Source organism: Perca fluviatilis, chromosome 6, assembly GCF_010015445.1.
Source record: "Perca fluviatilis chromosome 6, GENO_Pfluv_1.0, whole genome shotgun sequence".
Taxonomy (NCBI): domain Eukaryota; kingdom Metazoa; phylum Chordata; class Actinopteri; order Perciformes; family Percidae; genus Perca; species Perca fluviatilis.
The window spans coordinates 16092720-16110190 of NC_053117.1; the positions used below are offsets into that span (position 1 = coordinate 16092720).

At 41.2% G+C, this 17471-nt stretch overlaps 1 protein-coding gene across 3 annotated transcripts in view; it reads left to right on the plus strand.

Moving 5' to 3' along the window:
- fam172a (family with sequence similarity 172 member A) overlaps positions 1 to 6765 on the plus strand; it is a 155787-nt gene extending 149022 nt beyond the window's left edge. For all 3 annotated transcript variants that reach the window (XM_039802845.1, XM_039802849.1, XM_039802847.1), the window contains one exon: positions 6577 to 6765. In XM_039802845.1, the coding sequence (XP_039658779.1) occupies positions 6577 to 6737 (161 nt within the window). In that variant the 3' untranslated portion in view covers positions 6738 to 6765. The remainder of the gene's footprint in view (positions 1 to 6576) is intronic.
- The last annotated feature ends 10706 nt before the right edge of the window (positions 6766 to 17471 follow it).

Here is a 17471-nt window from a genome sequence, read left to right on the forward strand (position 1 = left end):
CATTTGTCCTTCATTGCCTAGAAGCAAGAGACAAATGGTTTATAAGGAGCAGGATTTGTGCTATGTGCGCATCTGATTGTTCTTTAAAATCTGTCGTGGTTTCTTTCTATTACCAAGACATTTTCACAATTGTGTGTTTCTTGGTGTAGTCAAGTGAACTTGTTTGTATGAGCAAACCATGTGCTCAGACGATAACTTCAAATTCTTTCTTTTAAACAAATTACATATTTTATACAGATAGCTATCTCTAAATAGTTGTATCCTAATGGCTACCTGATTAAACTGTCTTTGATATAAGGAAAAACAATTAAAGTTATAAAATAATTCTGTTTTGGATTAAATTCATATAATTTACTTCAATTGATTCCCATGCTGCATATATACAGTGCTAACCTGAATATTCAATTTTAATATTTAAATTCACTTTGCAAATGATTCATTTTTAATCATTGTTTAATTACATTATTATTCCAATGTAAGAAGTAAATAAGAAAAGTTGCAACTGAGCTTTCTTGCTCTTCCAAAGTGTCTCATCCCATTTCAGTAGAGCAGAGTAAAACAACTGACACTGAGATGTGCTGTCAGAGGCGAGGGCATGTTTGGGCTTTCGATTTTTACTGAAGAGGAGTGGGGAGAGACTGACACTGGTATCAATAGCTTGCGCTGTCCTTGGACCAGGGTTATCTTGTAAATAACCCTCCAAGTCTATAAAAGCGAGGGTCCTTTATGACGGCCAAGGCCACTCATTCACGTTAAAATAAAAAAAGCACTCAGTTCAGCCTGGGTATGGAGGCGGCAAGTGGGGAAGGATAGATGAAGGGAGGGAACTGAAGGAGAAAGAAGGAGAATGTAGTGTGGCGTTTGTGTGGCAACCTTGTTGTCACAAGTTTTACTCTTCTTGGAATTATTATGTGGAATGTAAAGTAGCTTACGTTGGATGATGGTTTCAATAAGTTAATGTGATATTCTCCTCTCTGGGCTTTCACTCGATTTTGTTTCTCCATGTCTCTCTTCTGTTTGTATTTTATTCTAAGTAAATACAGAGTCCCCTAAGCGGCCCCTGTAGCTAGTGATTTAGGTTCCTCATCTCTGGTTGTGTAATGAGTTCTGCCTTGTTTTTGTCTAACAACAACACACAATAATAAGCAAAGTAATTAAAAGCAGTACGAAGGAGATGGAGGGATGCAGGGGGGGTGCGATCCCGCTTACCGACGAGCATTAAAAATGAATTGCATTCAAGAAGCAGCAGTGTATTACTGGTTTGATCAAATGAGCTCTGTTTAAGTATTTGTTCTGGGGTTTTTTTCTTTTGGGATGCACGTGTGTCTCTCCTACCCCTGTAGACATGTGAAGGCTTAGTACCATGTTGATTTTATTAAATTAATACACGTAGCATAGCATAAACAAAGTCTGATAATATGTATGTTACACTGTCTGTGTGTTTGACGTGGATGTCTTCACCCTTAGTGGAAATTGAGGGGTGGTAGAAGGGGGTGAGGGGGTAAATTTAGATTTAATTAGCTTTTTGACTGAGGACAGAGTTGAACTGGCAGTGTGGCTGACCGGCTGTCACCTGCCTGGGCTCTCTTTGACCTCGTCTCCAGTGGCAACATGTCCTACCCTCTTCGACAGACAGCCACGTGGGACAAAATGACATTCTTGACCTCTACCCATGTCGGCAAGCAAGATGACAACGCGCATAGCTGACTGTAGGCGCGCGTGCATCTCTTATGGACAACCACACAACAATAGGAACTAATACACGCACATACTCTGTGCACATACTCACACACACCATGGAAGATCATCTAATATCAGAGAGCGTCAGGGGCGGAAATCCGATCGGCTGACAACCAGGATACAGATAGCGATTCGCCACCGCTGATCCATGCAACAGATAGTTTCCACAAACAGCAGCCCGGCTAAGGTTACAGCCTGCCAGGGCCCCGCACCACAACGCACTGCTCTGCCTCACATCGAGATAAAACAAAAGCTTAGGTTACAGTCGATTGAAAATTGATAAGAAAATACACTGTTATATTTTTGATGAAAACTTTGACAAGAGGAAATGAGAAAATGTTTGCTTCGGCATGCAATATCATGTGCATCATTCCTGTTAGTTATTCTGTTTTTGTAATTTTCGCTTCATGATTATATCATTGTTCATCTCCTTTTTTGAATTGAAGCTCATTAAATGTTTAACCCAAATGTCAGTATATTTGATTAAGCACTCATAATTGTTTAAAGAAATGCCATTCACACAAAGTAAAGTATCATCACTTTACATTTCCCCTGCCTCAAAGTCCTCTTAATAATTTGAATATGTATTTATATTATAAATGAAGTAAAGAGATATGGCCCCCTTCACATCAATGTAATTACGAATCACAAAAAAGTTTGATTCAAATAAAATAGGCCATTTGTACACAAGCAATTAACTGGTGCAGCTTTAAATAATGTCGCCCAGATGGAACCTAATTATAGTCGGCATGCTTTGATTCTGGCTTTCTGTCGGAGTATCACTCGGGGCGTCACTTTGGCTTTTCAGTCACCTAGCGTTTGTTTTGAAATTTGTGACAATCAGAGCCGATTACCATTTGTAACAGCATGCAGCTTTTGGTGTGGAGGGAAGAAAGCATGGCCCATAGCTATGAAGGAGTTTCCTTGTTTCCTTTTTAACAGCTCAAAAGTCTCCTCCTCTGTTCCCTTACCTCACTGCACACAAATGATAACAACTGTGTGTGTGTGTGTGTGTGTGTGTGTGTGTGTGTGTGTGTGTGTGTGTGTGTGTGTGTGTGTGTGTGTGTGTGTGTGTGTGTGTGTTTGTGTGTTAGGGGGAGCATGTTGGATTGTTTGTTGTTTTGGGGGAGGGTACAGTGGGCATGTGTGAGCGAATGCATGTGTGAGTGTGTGCCACCCATTAGTAGATGCTTGCATTTGAAGTGTGTGTGTGTGTGTGTGTGTGTGTGTGTGTGTGTGTGTGTGTGTGTGTGTGTGTGTGTGTGTGTGTGTGTGTATGTGTGTGTGTGTGTCAGCGTCTTGTACCAGTGTAGAGTCAGAGGGAGATCAAACAGTCAATTACCTTGAGAGGGCTCCAGTGGCTGGGACAGAGTGGAGGAGGCTAAATATCCAGGATCAAATACTCTCCTCTGCCTGTCACATAATGAGGCAGCCTCACCAGGCGCAGACAACACACACAGAATGTTCAAATACAGGGCACAGGTTAGGCGCTGGGCTGAAACTCTGCCATGACCTGAGCAGAGAGCACGGAAGGGGAGCTTACACTACAGACCACATACCTGCTTTTTCCTGCATTACAGTGAAACATCATCATGGAGGTGTGTGTGTTCGCGCGCGCGTGTGTGTGTGCGCGCATGTGTGTGTGTGTGTGGGGGTGTGTGGGTGTGTACACGTGCGTGTGTGTGTGTGTGTGTGCGCGCGCTCTGCCTCACCTCAAGGTTAGAGCCGTCATCATTCTACTTGCAGAAATAATCTGCGTTAAGCTTGCCACTTCCTAATGCTAATTACAAACACATTGTGATAGTAAAGAGAATTTTTTTCTGTACTTCCCATGACAATACCCAATATTATGGAGCGCACAGTAACATCATTATTGCATTTACAACAAATGAGGACATTATTGCATTTACAATAAACTTTATTAAATTAATGCAATTACAATGATCTTGTTAAAATTAGCACATGTGACTTAATTGATTCACAGTTGTTGCAAGAAAGCGCACATAAATACACAGGCACTTTATTTTCAAAGTTTGATCAATTAAATACAAGATACAAGTTGTAATTAAACTGATTAAAGTGGAGCCGTTATATCTTGTTTAAACAGTACATGAAATCATTTGCTTGTAAAAGAAAATCTGCTTAGCAGTTGAAAAACTTTATCAGTAAAGGACTTAAATTGAGGATAAAGTAGTGCTCATTGGCTGTTTATGGGTTCACTTTACACACAAGATACAGCCTGATGACACCTCATCGATCCCCACATCTTTTAAAGATATTACTGTGATTTGTGGCATAGCTGAGGTAATTCTCTCTCTCTCTCTCCCTCCCTCTCTCTCTCTCTCTCTCTCTCTCTCTCTCTCTCTCTCTCTCTCTCTCTCAGCTTGTGAAGCCTGGTCATTGGGGTTCCTCCTCTAAATCAGTCGTCACATCTCATCTTTGACAATATCCATTAGGTTCGGCACACTTTGGCTTTTAAAGGAAGAGTGGACAGAAGCTGTTAAAGGCCTATTTAAGCCAGTGTGAGAGTGGGTTTATGTCTCTCTGTGTGTGAGTGTTGTTGGGTGGGTGGGGGCGCTCCACCATATAGAAGGGTGGAGCTTAACACCAGAGTCATTGGAGGGGCACAGGCTCATCTGCATATTGGCACAGAGACGCCCCCCTGGTGACCCCGGACTGCGATGGGATAGGGTGGAGAGGCTGGCGGCGTTCCGGAGGAGTTCACCACCAGTTCAGGGTGAATGAGAGAGCGCTGCGGCATTGATCGCTTCTGCGGGAGAAGGGGAAAAAAAAAAAAAAAAAAAAAAAAGGACAAAACAGAAGTAAAAACACTAGTGAGGGAGAAACCGATGAGACGGGGAAAATGGAGGAGGAGGTGGAAAAAAGATCACTGTGCCTCAAATTGGATATAAATGATAGATTAGAGGTGTGAGAGGGCTGTGTCTTTGTTTTCCAGGGATGGGTGTTGTGTTGAGCCCTACACAGGTAGCAGAGTCACTGAGAGCGCGGGGTTATTGACTCCCATGATTGCCAGGCCAGTAAATTTGACCCAAGGCACTGACTGACTGTCTTCTTGCTATATAGCGTGCAGCACAGTCCCTTATCTCGAAATGATCGAGAGCCCCCTTACATACTCGTACACACAAATTACACGCGCACACATACACACACACACAAACTAAACACTCCCCCTGCAACTGAACCCAAATCCACACTCAGCCAAAGACTCCACACTTACCCCTGGTCTAACAATCATACACACAAACACACACACACACACACACACACACACACACACACGTGCACGCACACCATCTCCATTAATGCGTCCAGGCAGGGGTCAATCTAATAAACATGGGGTCAGAGCAGTGGTCATCAGAGGCCTGTCTATGGTGAGAGAGCCTTTACGGTCCTTCCTTATTGTATCCCCGCGGCCTTCTAGTCTAGCTATTTATAGCCGATCGCATGTACACAGAGAAGAAGGGAGGAGAAAGGCAGTGAAGAGAGGAGCAGAAGTAAGGTGGTATTTTTGAATGTACTACTGATTTGACTCATCCTCTTGGGTTGTGGTTTTCAACCCTTTTCTGCTGGGACCCGTTGTTTTCATACAACCCTAACTGATTTCAGATACCAAGCTTATCCTTTTCTTTATTCCTCCTGAGAAAATTGTGGGGACACCATTTTAATTTTCTTATCTTGAAAACAAATATAGGTTCCAAAAAAAGAAAAGAAAAGAAAACTCATTACTTCAAGGCTTGTGTTCACTCAGCCCTCTGTCTGTAAACACATGTAAATTTTTCTTAGATCCATCTATCAGGGGATAAACCTCTTAATATCATCTTGCGGCAAGGGGGCACCTCAATATGGCTTCTCCGGTCCAGTTAGAGTTGTGTTGCTAAGCAGCCGAGCTGCAAGCCAGCGGCGGCAGAAACAAGCCATTATCTGTTAGCGCTCTCGCAAAATGGTTAGCGAGTAGGAGTAGGAGACGAGTCGGGTAACAGCTGCAGCCACGTCCTGTCCTCATCATGGATGCTCCGATGCAGAGCCGAGGTGTTCTGTAGCAGGATTAGCTGGCGTAGGAGCAACACAGAAACTGCCATCGAGTTTGCAAGCTATCAGCTAAAAAGCTGGCCAGCGATACCGTAACCCCTGAGGTTGACAGGAACCCGAGGCGCGTGTGCCAGATTTCAAGCTCCAGTGTGACCCCAACTTGGGAACTGGCTAACCTGGAGGAGGTCAGAGGGAAACCCAGCACTGCTGCCTCCCCCCCACCACCGCCAGCCCACTTGATATGCTTACTAGTTACCTCTCTCCCGCTTCTGTATTGCCTATCCTCAATCAGCCCTTTAGAATGAAGGACTACCGCTCCACTGGTTTTGCTTAGTGCCCCCATTGTGCATAACTCTGGTTTTGTTGGAAGGCCTGAGATGGAAAGAGGGACATGCAGTGGTGTTGATTATCAGGTATACACTTGGATAACATATTAAGGGCTGTCCCATTGGACTAATAGGTCATAGGCTGTAATGGCTCTCATGCATAATAAGGCCTTAGATATTCATGGAGCCATGCAATGCATTGTGGGAGTGGTGAGGCTTACAGGACTAAAGTTTTTATGCATTTGCTTTTTTTCACCTTTTGTGTTGCCACAGTAGGTGTACAGCATCCAGAGCTCCATGTGTAATTATGTCAGAATGTCCACCATACTCTTTTTCTTTTTTTTCTTTCTTTCTTTCTTTCTTTCTACAGCTTTACAGTAAGCAAGTACTTTGTGAACCCTGCTCATGCTTATGTTTGTGTGTGTGTGTGTGTGTGTGTGTGTGTGTCTTTTACATGTAGGCACAGAGCGGCATGAGCTGACCTCCTGGGTGAGTTTCAACACCATCTTCAGGTTCTTCAGTGAGGTCCTGGAGGCGAAAGAGGATGAGGAGGCGGAGGAGACCTCCAACGCTGTCACCACACGCAGCAGCTCCCTCAAAAACAAACACCAAGATTTGTAGAGGACTGACAAAAATGACTTGGAACAAGAGGTGCAAAGGGAGGCTAAGGTTCCAGATCCTCTCTGCAAATTTTTTTTTTTTTCCCCCTCTCCAAACTCCCTCGGTCTTCCTCTCCTCCGTCTTCTTCCTGAGTGTCATTTCTCCCTTCCAGCCCTCCCTGCCGGTGCACACAGGGCCTTGTTGTTGTAAGAGACACAAGAGTACAGGGTCACCATGTATACATCACAATAACGTTTTGCATTACTTCTAGATGAGCGCAACTGTCAAAGCAATATGGGCCTGAGTGTTAGCGCTTCCCGTGGGCTGTGGCCTGGCTGCGGGTACGGGCCACGGCAGCAGAGATTAAGGCTGACAGGCGCTGTGCACAATGCGCTGTGGTGCACCTCTAATTGTCCTGACATCAGCCTGAACTGAGCTAATGCCCCGCCTGCCCTCCAGTCTGCACTGCTCAGTCTCTCCCTCCTCCCCTCCTCTCCCTCTTTCTCCCCGGTCCTAAAGCCTGGACTGCTTATCCCGAAATCAGCTGTCTGGTATATTTTGCTAAGGTTTAACATCATTTCAAACTCACATCTTCTTTCCACCACAAATGCTTTTTACACACTCTTGTTTTTTTAACAAAGGGTGTTGTTTTTATGACTTCTTCATTCTCTAACTTCTCTGCACATGCAGTCAGCTTTTAAACCAGACTTTTCCTATTCAACTTTGTGTAAAATGTGGTTCAAACTCGTGCCATATATTTCTGGGATTGCAGTGCTTATAATAAGAGATATCTTTTTTTTGTATTATTATTTCTTAACTTTGAGCTAAATTTGAATGCAATGTCTCATACACACATTCCTATTTGATTTCTTTTATATGAAGCCAATACTTGAGCTGTAGGTGTTAACTTTAGAATATATGTAGGATTGATTTGCAAAAGTGTGGAGAGTCTATCTTTCTGTGTTTATTATAAATATATATCTTTTTTTTTTTCTTCTCAATTTGATATTCTTGAAATTGATGTCTTCGGATGATTGAATATGATGAAACAAATAAAACAAACACAACCTGTGCTGAATATGGAAAATTCCGGGCAGTGAGCATATTTAAAATGACTTAAAGTCAAGCATCAAAATGGGTTTGAGGGATATCTCATTTTAACAGGAGCCAGAAGTCAGCTCACAACACTCATAAAGCCTCAATATATCGCCTTACACGTGTCAGGAAATCCAAGATTTCAATATTATTCTAAGCCTGAATGATATTTCCTTAGATGCTGGAGAAATGTAACATATCTATTTTTTACCCTTTTTTCCTCCCACAGAAGTTCTCTTCTTGTGTACTTAGAAGTGACAAAGTCAGCTCCCTGCTCAGCTGCACATAATCTGACTATGTGACACAAGCATGATAAAAAAAAAAATAAAAAAAATTCCACGAGGCTGGTGTGCTTTATAAACCACTCAAGGCTTAATGGAATACACTTCTAATGTGTCATGACATTAGTAACAACTCAAACCGGATACTAAATGTTATGATACCTTAGACACATTCTGAAATATATACCTTTCCGATTTCTTTTTTTTTTTTACTTTAAATAGTTCCCATTGTTTAACTTTTACACTGAAATCCTGCCTCTCCTGCCACTGTGTGTATGGTTGAAGGCTTTTGTGGATTATCTTTCCGCTGTAATGAGACAACTGTGGCTGATGGTTGCAGGCCTAATTTCCTTTTAATTTGATTCAGATCTCTCCAGGTTTCAGCAAAGAAGTTAGCTTATTATTTGATTTGATGAGTTTCAAGATATCATTGCTCATCTTTCTGCTTTACAGCTACAGTCAGTTCATTTTTTTCACTCCATAATTTGTATATTGTTGCCTTAGGAATAAACAAGACTCTGTTCACTATTTTTAATAATACCCAGCAAGCCATATGTGAATGAACCTAAAGATGTTAGAGCAGCCTAAATCCAAAGCAAATAAAAGGGGACTCATCTTTCCGATTGTTCTTGAAGACTATTGTTGGTTTATGATTTATTTGTTGTATCGGTTTAAGGAACACGACTATTTTGGTTTTATCTCATAAGCCTTTGGGTTTTATATAACTGCGAGTGTCCTGCCTGGTCATATGTTTTTCTTATTTCTCAAATGTTTTTCTCATTCTCTTTTGATCCATTTTGCTTTTAAACGGCTGTCTTAAGAAACCATTTTGAAGTTGATTTCATTTCTGTAATTCACCTATTAAACCCGTTGAAAGCTAATAAAACGAACTTTTGCAACTTGCTTTTTAAACTGTACATATTTTCCTATTTTATTATAGATTTTTGTTCTGTTCTGCTTTTTATTCCCTCGTGCTTTTCTTGCGGAAGTATATCAGTGATGCCTGTGCAGAGTAGCGCACTTTGGAGGACTGTGTGGAAAAATAAATCCGCAGCGCTAGAAAGTCCGTCTATGGCTGGAACCGAGGAGAAGGAGACGTGTGCCTGAACGTGTAAAGCGAGTGCAGAGGAACGAGAAAGTCGAGCACCGAGTGAAAAATGACCGGAGTCATCATCTCACATGACTTCAATGAAATCTAACTGAGAAGGAAGACCAACTCATTCATTTTTCTGCCACATAATTGTTAAGTGCATTTTGTCATGTTTCTGGACAGGCTAAACCACCAATTTCCCTTTACTTCAGTTTTGTTGTTGTTGTTTTTTAACTTAAGCGGAAGATAAAAGTTTGACATTTTAAAACATGTCCAGTCGGGCTATAGGTCAGGTTCTGAAAGAGCGCAATATCGGGAAAGGGATTGCATCGTTAGTGAGTTAGTTAAGTAACTCACTAAGTGTTTTAAAAAGGAAAACAAACTATAAACAGTAATTCCCCTCTTTTTGGTCATTAATTTTGGCAAAGTGAGCCCCCCCCCAACTCAGCGAGGTTTTACAGCATCATTTGTTTTCACACGGTGAAACCGATCAGGTCATTAAACGCCCCCTCAATAAATCTTTAGAAATCTTTTCCATTAACCCCTGAACAACAAGTGGAACCAGGCGAGTCCCCCTCACACCGTGTCAGGCCGCTGATTAAAGAGAGGCATTCAATCACTCACACACACACACACACACACACACACACACACACACACACACACACACACACACACGATAGCCTACTCAACTTTCTGTCTTAAAAGTGTTTTCACAACTTACTAAGGAGAAGACTATCTAATTTAACAATTCTGTGATATTGAGAAAGAAAATCTCTTTTCGGAGTTTAATTAAATAACCTGCCTTCTGTCCAAAGCAATGATGTAGTGGCTCCATAAATTATGACCTCCAGTCAGTGATCATCAAGGCAGACGACTAATACACAGCGAGCTGAATTACATATTCGGCCAGGAATTATTGTATGCCTTAAGGACATGTTCACTATCTAGTAAGTCTACTTTACCGATTAGCCTATATGACAACATTAAAAGTTGTATAAAGTAAGTTTAGGTCATTTCAATACAGGAAAAAAACAAAAAAAAAACGTCAAGAGTTTTTGAGTTTCTATATTTGCTCATCTGTGATCCTGTTTCCTAGCGTTTGGCTAATAGAAAGTATGTCCCATTTCTCTTTAAGTGATTCTCTGAGGGCCCTGTGCCATTCACATTGACCACTCATGCATCACTTTGTCACATGTAGCTGTCTCCCCACTTCTAAAGACAGCGATGATCTCTTCATGTCCACGGGGTGCTATAGTTTAGGCTCTTCTCGGTGGTTCCCCGGCCGGGAGGGATCCCCAAACCAAACGAGAAACACTCGTCTCTCTTTTTACTCGCTAGAAGTTAGCACAGCGTGTGAATGTACAATAGGTATGACTGATTTGATTATAGCTTTCACTCTCCTAGCTATTGTCGGCTACAGACAGCTCCACACTGAATCATATCTACAACAGAAAATAGCATCAGCTGCGGAGCTTTAGGATGAAATCATCACGAATGGGGGGGGGGTCTGTGCTGTAATGGCAGATTTTGTGGGTGGGTTGGGTAGGGCCCTTGACATGAAGAAGTCGGGGGGACCCCTGTGCTGCCACAGCCTGATATTTTAATTTTAACTTTAAGAGAGTTGTTGTCACGCTTGCTTGCTCTGGCCCACTCTGATATGCACGCCGTCCCCGCAGAAGATGAACTCTTTCCAAAGGAACCAGGCGTTAGGCAAAGTTGGAATGTCACCCCTCTGACAGCCCCCCTTACACACACACACACACACACACACACACACACACACACACACACACACACACACACACACACACACACACACACACACACACACACACACACACACACACAAAAACTCTCTCTCTCTCCTTCAGCACTCCTCCAGCGGATCACTGTCAGATCACTATTTGCATAATTATATGCTCAGCTCAGAAGAGAAAACTAACCCCCAAATTTTACGGGTCAACTAACTGCAACAATCAATGTTTTATCGGGTATACTAAGGGCGAAATATCTTTAACAATCATGGTGGAGGAACTCTCTTTCTCTCCATCTCGCCCCTTCTCCATCAATTCAATTCAATTACTTTATTGGCATGACTGCTTATCAGAAACAATATTTCTAAAGCAGTTTAAAAAATGTAAATTCACCCCACACCCTTGCTTCAAGAAACTCTCTCTCTCTCTCTCTCTCTCTGTCTCTCTCTCTCTTTCTCAGTACGTGAGCAAATACTTTTTCGTCTATTGACTGAGGGAGAATGTCTGGCTTAAGCTTGGAGGTGCATTCAAGATTGTATCCCTTCTTCTCTTCCCCTATTCTGCCCCTCTTTTCTCTGCCCCGGCTCTATACTGTGTTTTTCCTCAGCAGAAGAGGTCTTTGATATAGTAGGGCCTGTGTACAAGAGCACAGAACTCACTGGCCGGTTTCGTTAGACATCATTACATATTCATTGACTTGCAGAGAAACCATTTAATCCAGTGGAAACAACTCCTCTTCAATCGCCTCTCTCCTCTATTCTAATAAGGAGTCGTGGACTGAGACGATACTTGGGGCCGCAGACGTCACATTTAAAGTGTGTGACTGGGCTTTATTCTGAGGGGCGAGGAAGGTGCGGCTCTGCCGAGAGATGCGCGTCTGGGCACAGGTGTTGCACCAAGTGGGGAGTGCTGGGCCTCTTAAGAGATGCAAGAGAAACATGCAAATATATTCTTTAATTTCTATCTGTTTAATGATGTGAGTCATTTGATGTGCGACATATCACACACCATACGTGATATATATATATATATATATATATATATATATATATATATATATATATATATATATATATATATATACATTTTATATTATGCACAACTGCGACAAAACCCCATTGTGGAGTGATGAACTGCCATTAAAAGTTTTTACGCAAATCCACGCAAAAAAGGGAACTTGTGAAAACTTGCGTAATGATATCCTGAGCATCCTCTCCTCACGCACCCCCACACACACAAACACCCACACACACACACACACACACAGAACCATATGGGTGACCCGTTATTTCTCAGCCTTTGCTCTCACCTGTCTTGGGGCTCTTATGAAAACCATAATGTGTGGAAATATTCAACGCAAATCGACTATCCCCAGTAAAAAATGCAATTCCCTATGTTATTATAAGAAGAGCAATGCTTGTAGAGAGGTGAAAAACGCCTTTAGAGACCTAAATCACCAAGAAGCACAGCCAGGCTGAAGTCTTATAGGAACATAATACGAATATTACCGGGATATTCGTGTGGTTATTCCTTGATATTTTCTTTTCTCGGCTTTGCTGTCTAATACTTCTAAGTGCCACTACATCAGCAGCATGGCCTATAATATGTGTGTGTGGTGCGTGCTTGAGGATCATGGCATATAAGACTCCGATTGTGGGACAGCTGTTGGCAGAGCCGTTTTACGGTGTTCAGTCCATTTGGCTTTAATGGCAGCTTTCAGGCGGACCGCTACTCTATCCCCTCACCGCCCCCTCAATTACACCTCCTCTGATACTCTGCTGGCCTAAAGACTGCTGCAGTAAAAAACACCCTCTGAAATGCAATACATTTGAAGAATGGGCTCTGACTTTTAAGATTTGGAGCTATACTCTGATGATTTCAGGGAAGCAGTGTTAGGTAAGCAGTGATGAAGGAGGCAGGAAAGGAAGTGTAACACCGCTCATTGGCCTAGTTTAACCGGCCACCGACGGCTTGCTGGGGAACATTGGTCATTTTGTCTTGATGAATGGCAGTCAGGATGAGGGGGCTCTAGGTAGGCCTGTGATCGGGGCCTTTCTCAGGCTGTAAAATGCGACTGGATATCGGAAAACATAACACCAATAATGTGTGTTATTTAACACGCTGTGATTTGTCAAATTTCAAATAGCATATTGACGAATGCCAATTTCAATTACGCATGTGTCTATGCGTGTTCTCGTGACATTTTCTAAGATGTTGTCCACACTTGGCCAACAAAAAAGAAACTTTTAAAGTGATGCGTAATGCAATGTCTCCCGGTATTTCTTCATGATATAGGTTACAAGAAGACGTTGAATGGAGTTGGAATCTACTGCTCTCAGACTCACTTGTAAACAATCTCAATGTGTATATAGTAGTATATTTGAGTTACACTCACATTTTTCATTCTATCCCATCGATTAAAAAACAAATAGTTTTGGTAAACAGAGTACCAATGATTGATCATAAATAATAAATTGCCCAGGATCTTTTTTTTCCTATGTGTATATACTTAAGTTGATATTTCTACTTAAAATCATAATAATACCGACCTAATACACTGCACTAAAATATTATAATAAATTATGTGGCATTATAAAATCTACATCTGACCATATATTCCTTATTTTAGAATCTAAATGTACTGTACTAAACTAATGTGCTACAACATAACAGGTAACCAAATAAATAGATTTTATTAAATCGAAATATATATATATATATTTTTAATGAATTCATAACCTGTATAATCCGCTATTATAAACGAGGCTTTTGAACAATAGTTAAATGCATATAATTACAATTATACAATGAAATATCGATCGAAAAAGGAAGTGAGTGTAGTGAAGACGAAGCATAAATTCATCTTAAACGAAAACACAAAAGAATAGTCTTCATGGAATTGTATTCATCGTTTTCTCAAAGTTTACTAAGAGTTTATCTGAAAAAGAGAAAGTGGAATTTCATCTGAAAGTGGCTCATAGTACATTTTGTAGGGAAAAAAAGATCAATTCTCCTTAAAAACCATTGTGTTAGTAATAACCCCCAGAAGTGAATTGTCATCCATGAGCACACAATTAAGTGCACAGTCTTATTTAAAGCGACCATAATAAATCGAAGGAGGTCGACTGTAAATGAAACAATATTTTCTTGCACTTAAAGCAACGAAATAATGAGGTATTTCCAGAAATCCTTAAAGTACAATCCTCCCTAAATCAATATCGCATTGGACTTGGTGAGATATCGATTAGTTGGCGGTTAGAGAAAAGGCCTTGACTTACACTGGGAAAAAAAAATGTAGCCCTTTAAAGAATCATCAGCCACATATTTTAGTGGCACACATATTAGTTTTCTTGAAAACATGCAAACTTATAACATCTGACAGCGTCAAATCTATATGTAATATTTCCAGTTTTATTTTATTTAAATAGTTTTGAAATCGTGTAAAAATAACACAAATTAACTCTGACTTCAATATAGACTAAAAGATGTGTTAAAACAACTATTTTTGCAGTGTAGCTCCTGAACTAAACCCCAATATAGCCCGCCGTCTTCTCTCTTTTGGGTTTAAAAAAAAAAAAAAAGAGAGAGTGCAACGCGATATTAAATCACACATTATAGATGAGTTTCATCATGTGGACGCAGCCCTCCGAGGATAAACACGGCAGTGCGTGGGGTAAGAATAAGATCCAAGTTATTATTACTGTGGGTGCGGCCTTTCACTGGCAGCACCCTGCATCCTCATTACATCCAGCCCAAAAAGAGATGAAGGTCTAAATGAAATTATTGCCATCCAATGAACTCAAATTAGCCAGGCCACACCATGACAGACAGCTCGGAAGCAGAGAGGGGGGAGGAGGGGGGTAGCGGGCTAGCAGGAATATAGGTGCTGGGATTGGCAGGTGTATGTTTTTAGGTGCATTTCATGGTTTGCAAGGCCCCTTAAGTGAAGTTGGGTTCATTTTGAATCTCCGTGGTTAAGCGAGTTAATACACTTGTGTTATTAAAGGGACTGCAGTCACCTTGCAGTCTGCTCTCTAATGCCTAACCCCTCCTTCTCATCCCGACGGCTTACACTTTGTTCCCATTTATTTCATTTCTTTATCAGCCATTCAAATATAACGTTTCTCTCTCTCTCTCTCTCTCTCTCTCTCTCTCTCTTTTTTTTTCTCGTCCACAATCTCTCCATCCGGTTGAATAGCTTTCTTTCTTGTCGCTAAGGTCCTCATTGTGTTTGCTACCTGAGTCAGCAGGGAGGATGAAAAGAGGAGAGTTTGACGGAGGAAGGGCTAGTTTGACATGCAGGGAGGGAGACAGAGGCGATGATAGGCGAGCGGGGCCCTGTGAGGAGTTGAGTGAATTTACCTTCTCCTCCGGTGGCGCGCTGTGCGCGTGTGATAGTGTGTGTGAAGTTAACGACACAGCGGCCAAGCCTACTTTATTGCTGTTTATCCCTGCAGCAAAAGCTGTCAGGCGGTGACAGCTCTAATCAGGGCCCTCTTCCCTTCTCTCTGAGATCCCCTCTCAACTCATTCTCTTCTGATCTTTCACAAATGGATTGTTACTAATGCCATTTATTCGGTGGATAACGCATACAATGCATATATAAAGTACAACTTTCCATTTTTTTTTTACTATTCGAACAATGTCGACATAGGTTTAATTATTTGGTATATTATATACATTATATTATATATTTAGTAAAATAAAAATAAAGAAATATATAGTTGGATTACATTGAGATACATTTTATAACTATTTTCAATGTAGAGAATTTGAAGCAAAACGTATAAATTGAAGGTAAAAAAGGGACATTTTATTTTTAGGAACAGCTATTTCACTCACTGATTACAATAAAAGAAAACGTATCCAATTAAAATGAAAAATAAAATATTTTCTATGCTCTGCAGAATCTGTAACAAATTAAATGCAGCTCATTTCAGTCAACTTGAGTGCATAGAAAATAAGTTCATAATGACATCGTGTTTGATGTGAAAAGGACTAATACAAGTATTTTTTTTTCTTTTTGCATTTTATGGATAAAAAAGATCTATAAAACATATTCTTTGATGTTGTCAAGATGAAAAGCACATTGTTTATGCTACTGACCGCGCAACCTTTTGGCCCACAACTATATGCATTATAAATATTTATACCATTTTAATAGCAGTTTAAATGAACCAAAAAGGCATGCTTTTACCTAAACTTTCGACTGTCCATAACAGTATGTGCATGGATTGTATTACAAATGTAGATGTGTGTGTGTGTGTGTGTGTGTGTGTGTGTGTGTGTGTGTGTGTGTGTGTGTGTGCGTGTATGTGTGTGTATGTGTGCGTGTATGTGAATAAGTGTGTCTGCTGGGGGGGTCTTGATATTCCTCACAAACCGATAAATGAAGGCTGTAAAAAGCAAATGAATTAGCACAAGAACTTCAAGTGTATAAAAAAAATCTTTATAAAAGCACGAAATCCAGCCTCAGCTGCCCGAGTCTGGAGCAGAGCCCGCAGAATAGACCTAAAGCTATATTTCACTTAGAGCCTTCAATGGGATTGGTGCTTATCTCGCCAACACAGCGCTGCTGACCTGTAGGCTGCAGCATCAGTGCTGTGTGTTTGTGTTGAGGTGTTGACCTGTCAGGGGGGACTTGTTAGGACTTTAACTCCGACTGCTGGCGGTCTCTAGACATCCGGGGGTGGCATCGATTTGAAACTTGTCCTGTCTAATTTGATGATAACATCCAGCCTGCCCCGCCGCAGCACCATGGACAGCGCACTGTCTTGACCTTGCCTTGCTATCAAATTACCCCCGTCTGGGCAACGGTGGGAGCCCAGCACCAAGTTTACTATAGGCTGAGAGAGAGAGAGAGAGAGAGAGAGAGAGAGAGAGAGAGAGAGAGAGAGATACTTCTTTCACCAGAGACAAATATCATCTGAAGCCAGTGCTTACACTCTGTAATACTGTGGTAAATCAAGAGGAGGTGGGCGGTTTACATTGGCTGTTGCGCCAACCGCCTATGTAAACATTACTCAGTCGCACTCACACAAATACTTTTTACACAAATACTATTTTATGTTTTTTATCCTTGAAGGACCTGGCAGTCCTTGAATGATTTCCTTCAGTGTGATAGTCAACTTCATTTCATTCTTATAACTGTATTTCAAACTGGGCATATTTAGCCTGGAGATATAAAAACTGAGGGTCACCTTTCCGGAAATCAACCTTTTCAGGTAGTGGAGAAAGTATTCAGATCCTTCAGTAAAAGTAGCAATCCTGCAATACAAAAACACGCCCTTGAAAGTAGAAGTCCTGCATTGAAAATGCAATATAAGTAAAAGTCCATGAGTATTGTTGGCAAAATGTACTCAAAGTGTCAAAAGTAAAAGTACTCACAATTCAGAAAAATCCCCCCTGTGAGTGTTACTATTATATTACTGCATCATTATATCTGATGTATTAATGTGTAGTTGGTTGAGGTGCAGCTCAATGTAACCATTTTATACACTGTTGGGTTGTTTCATCTTTAACTGTGCATCAT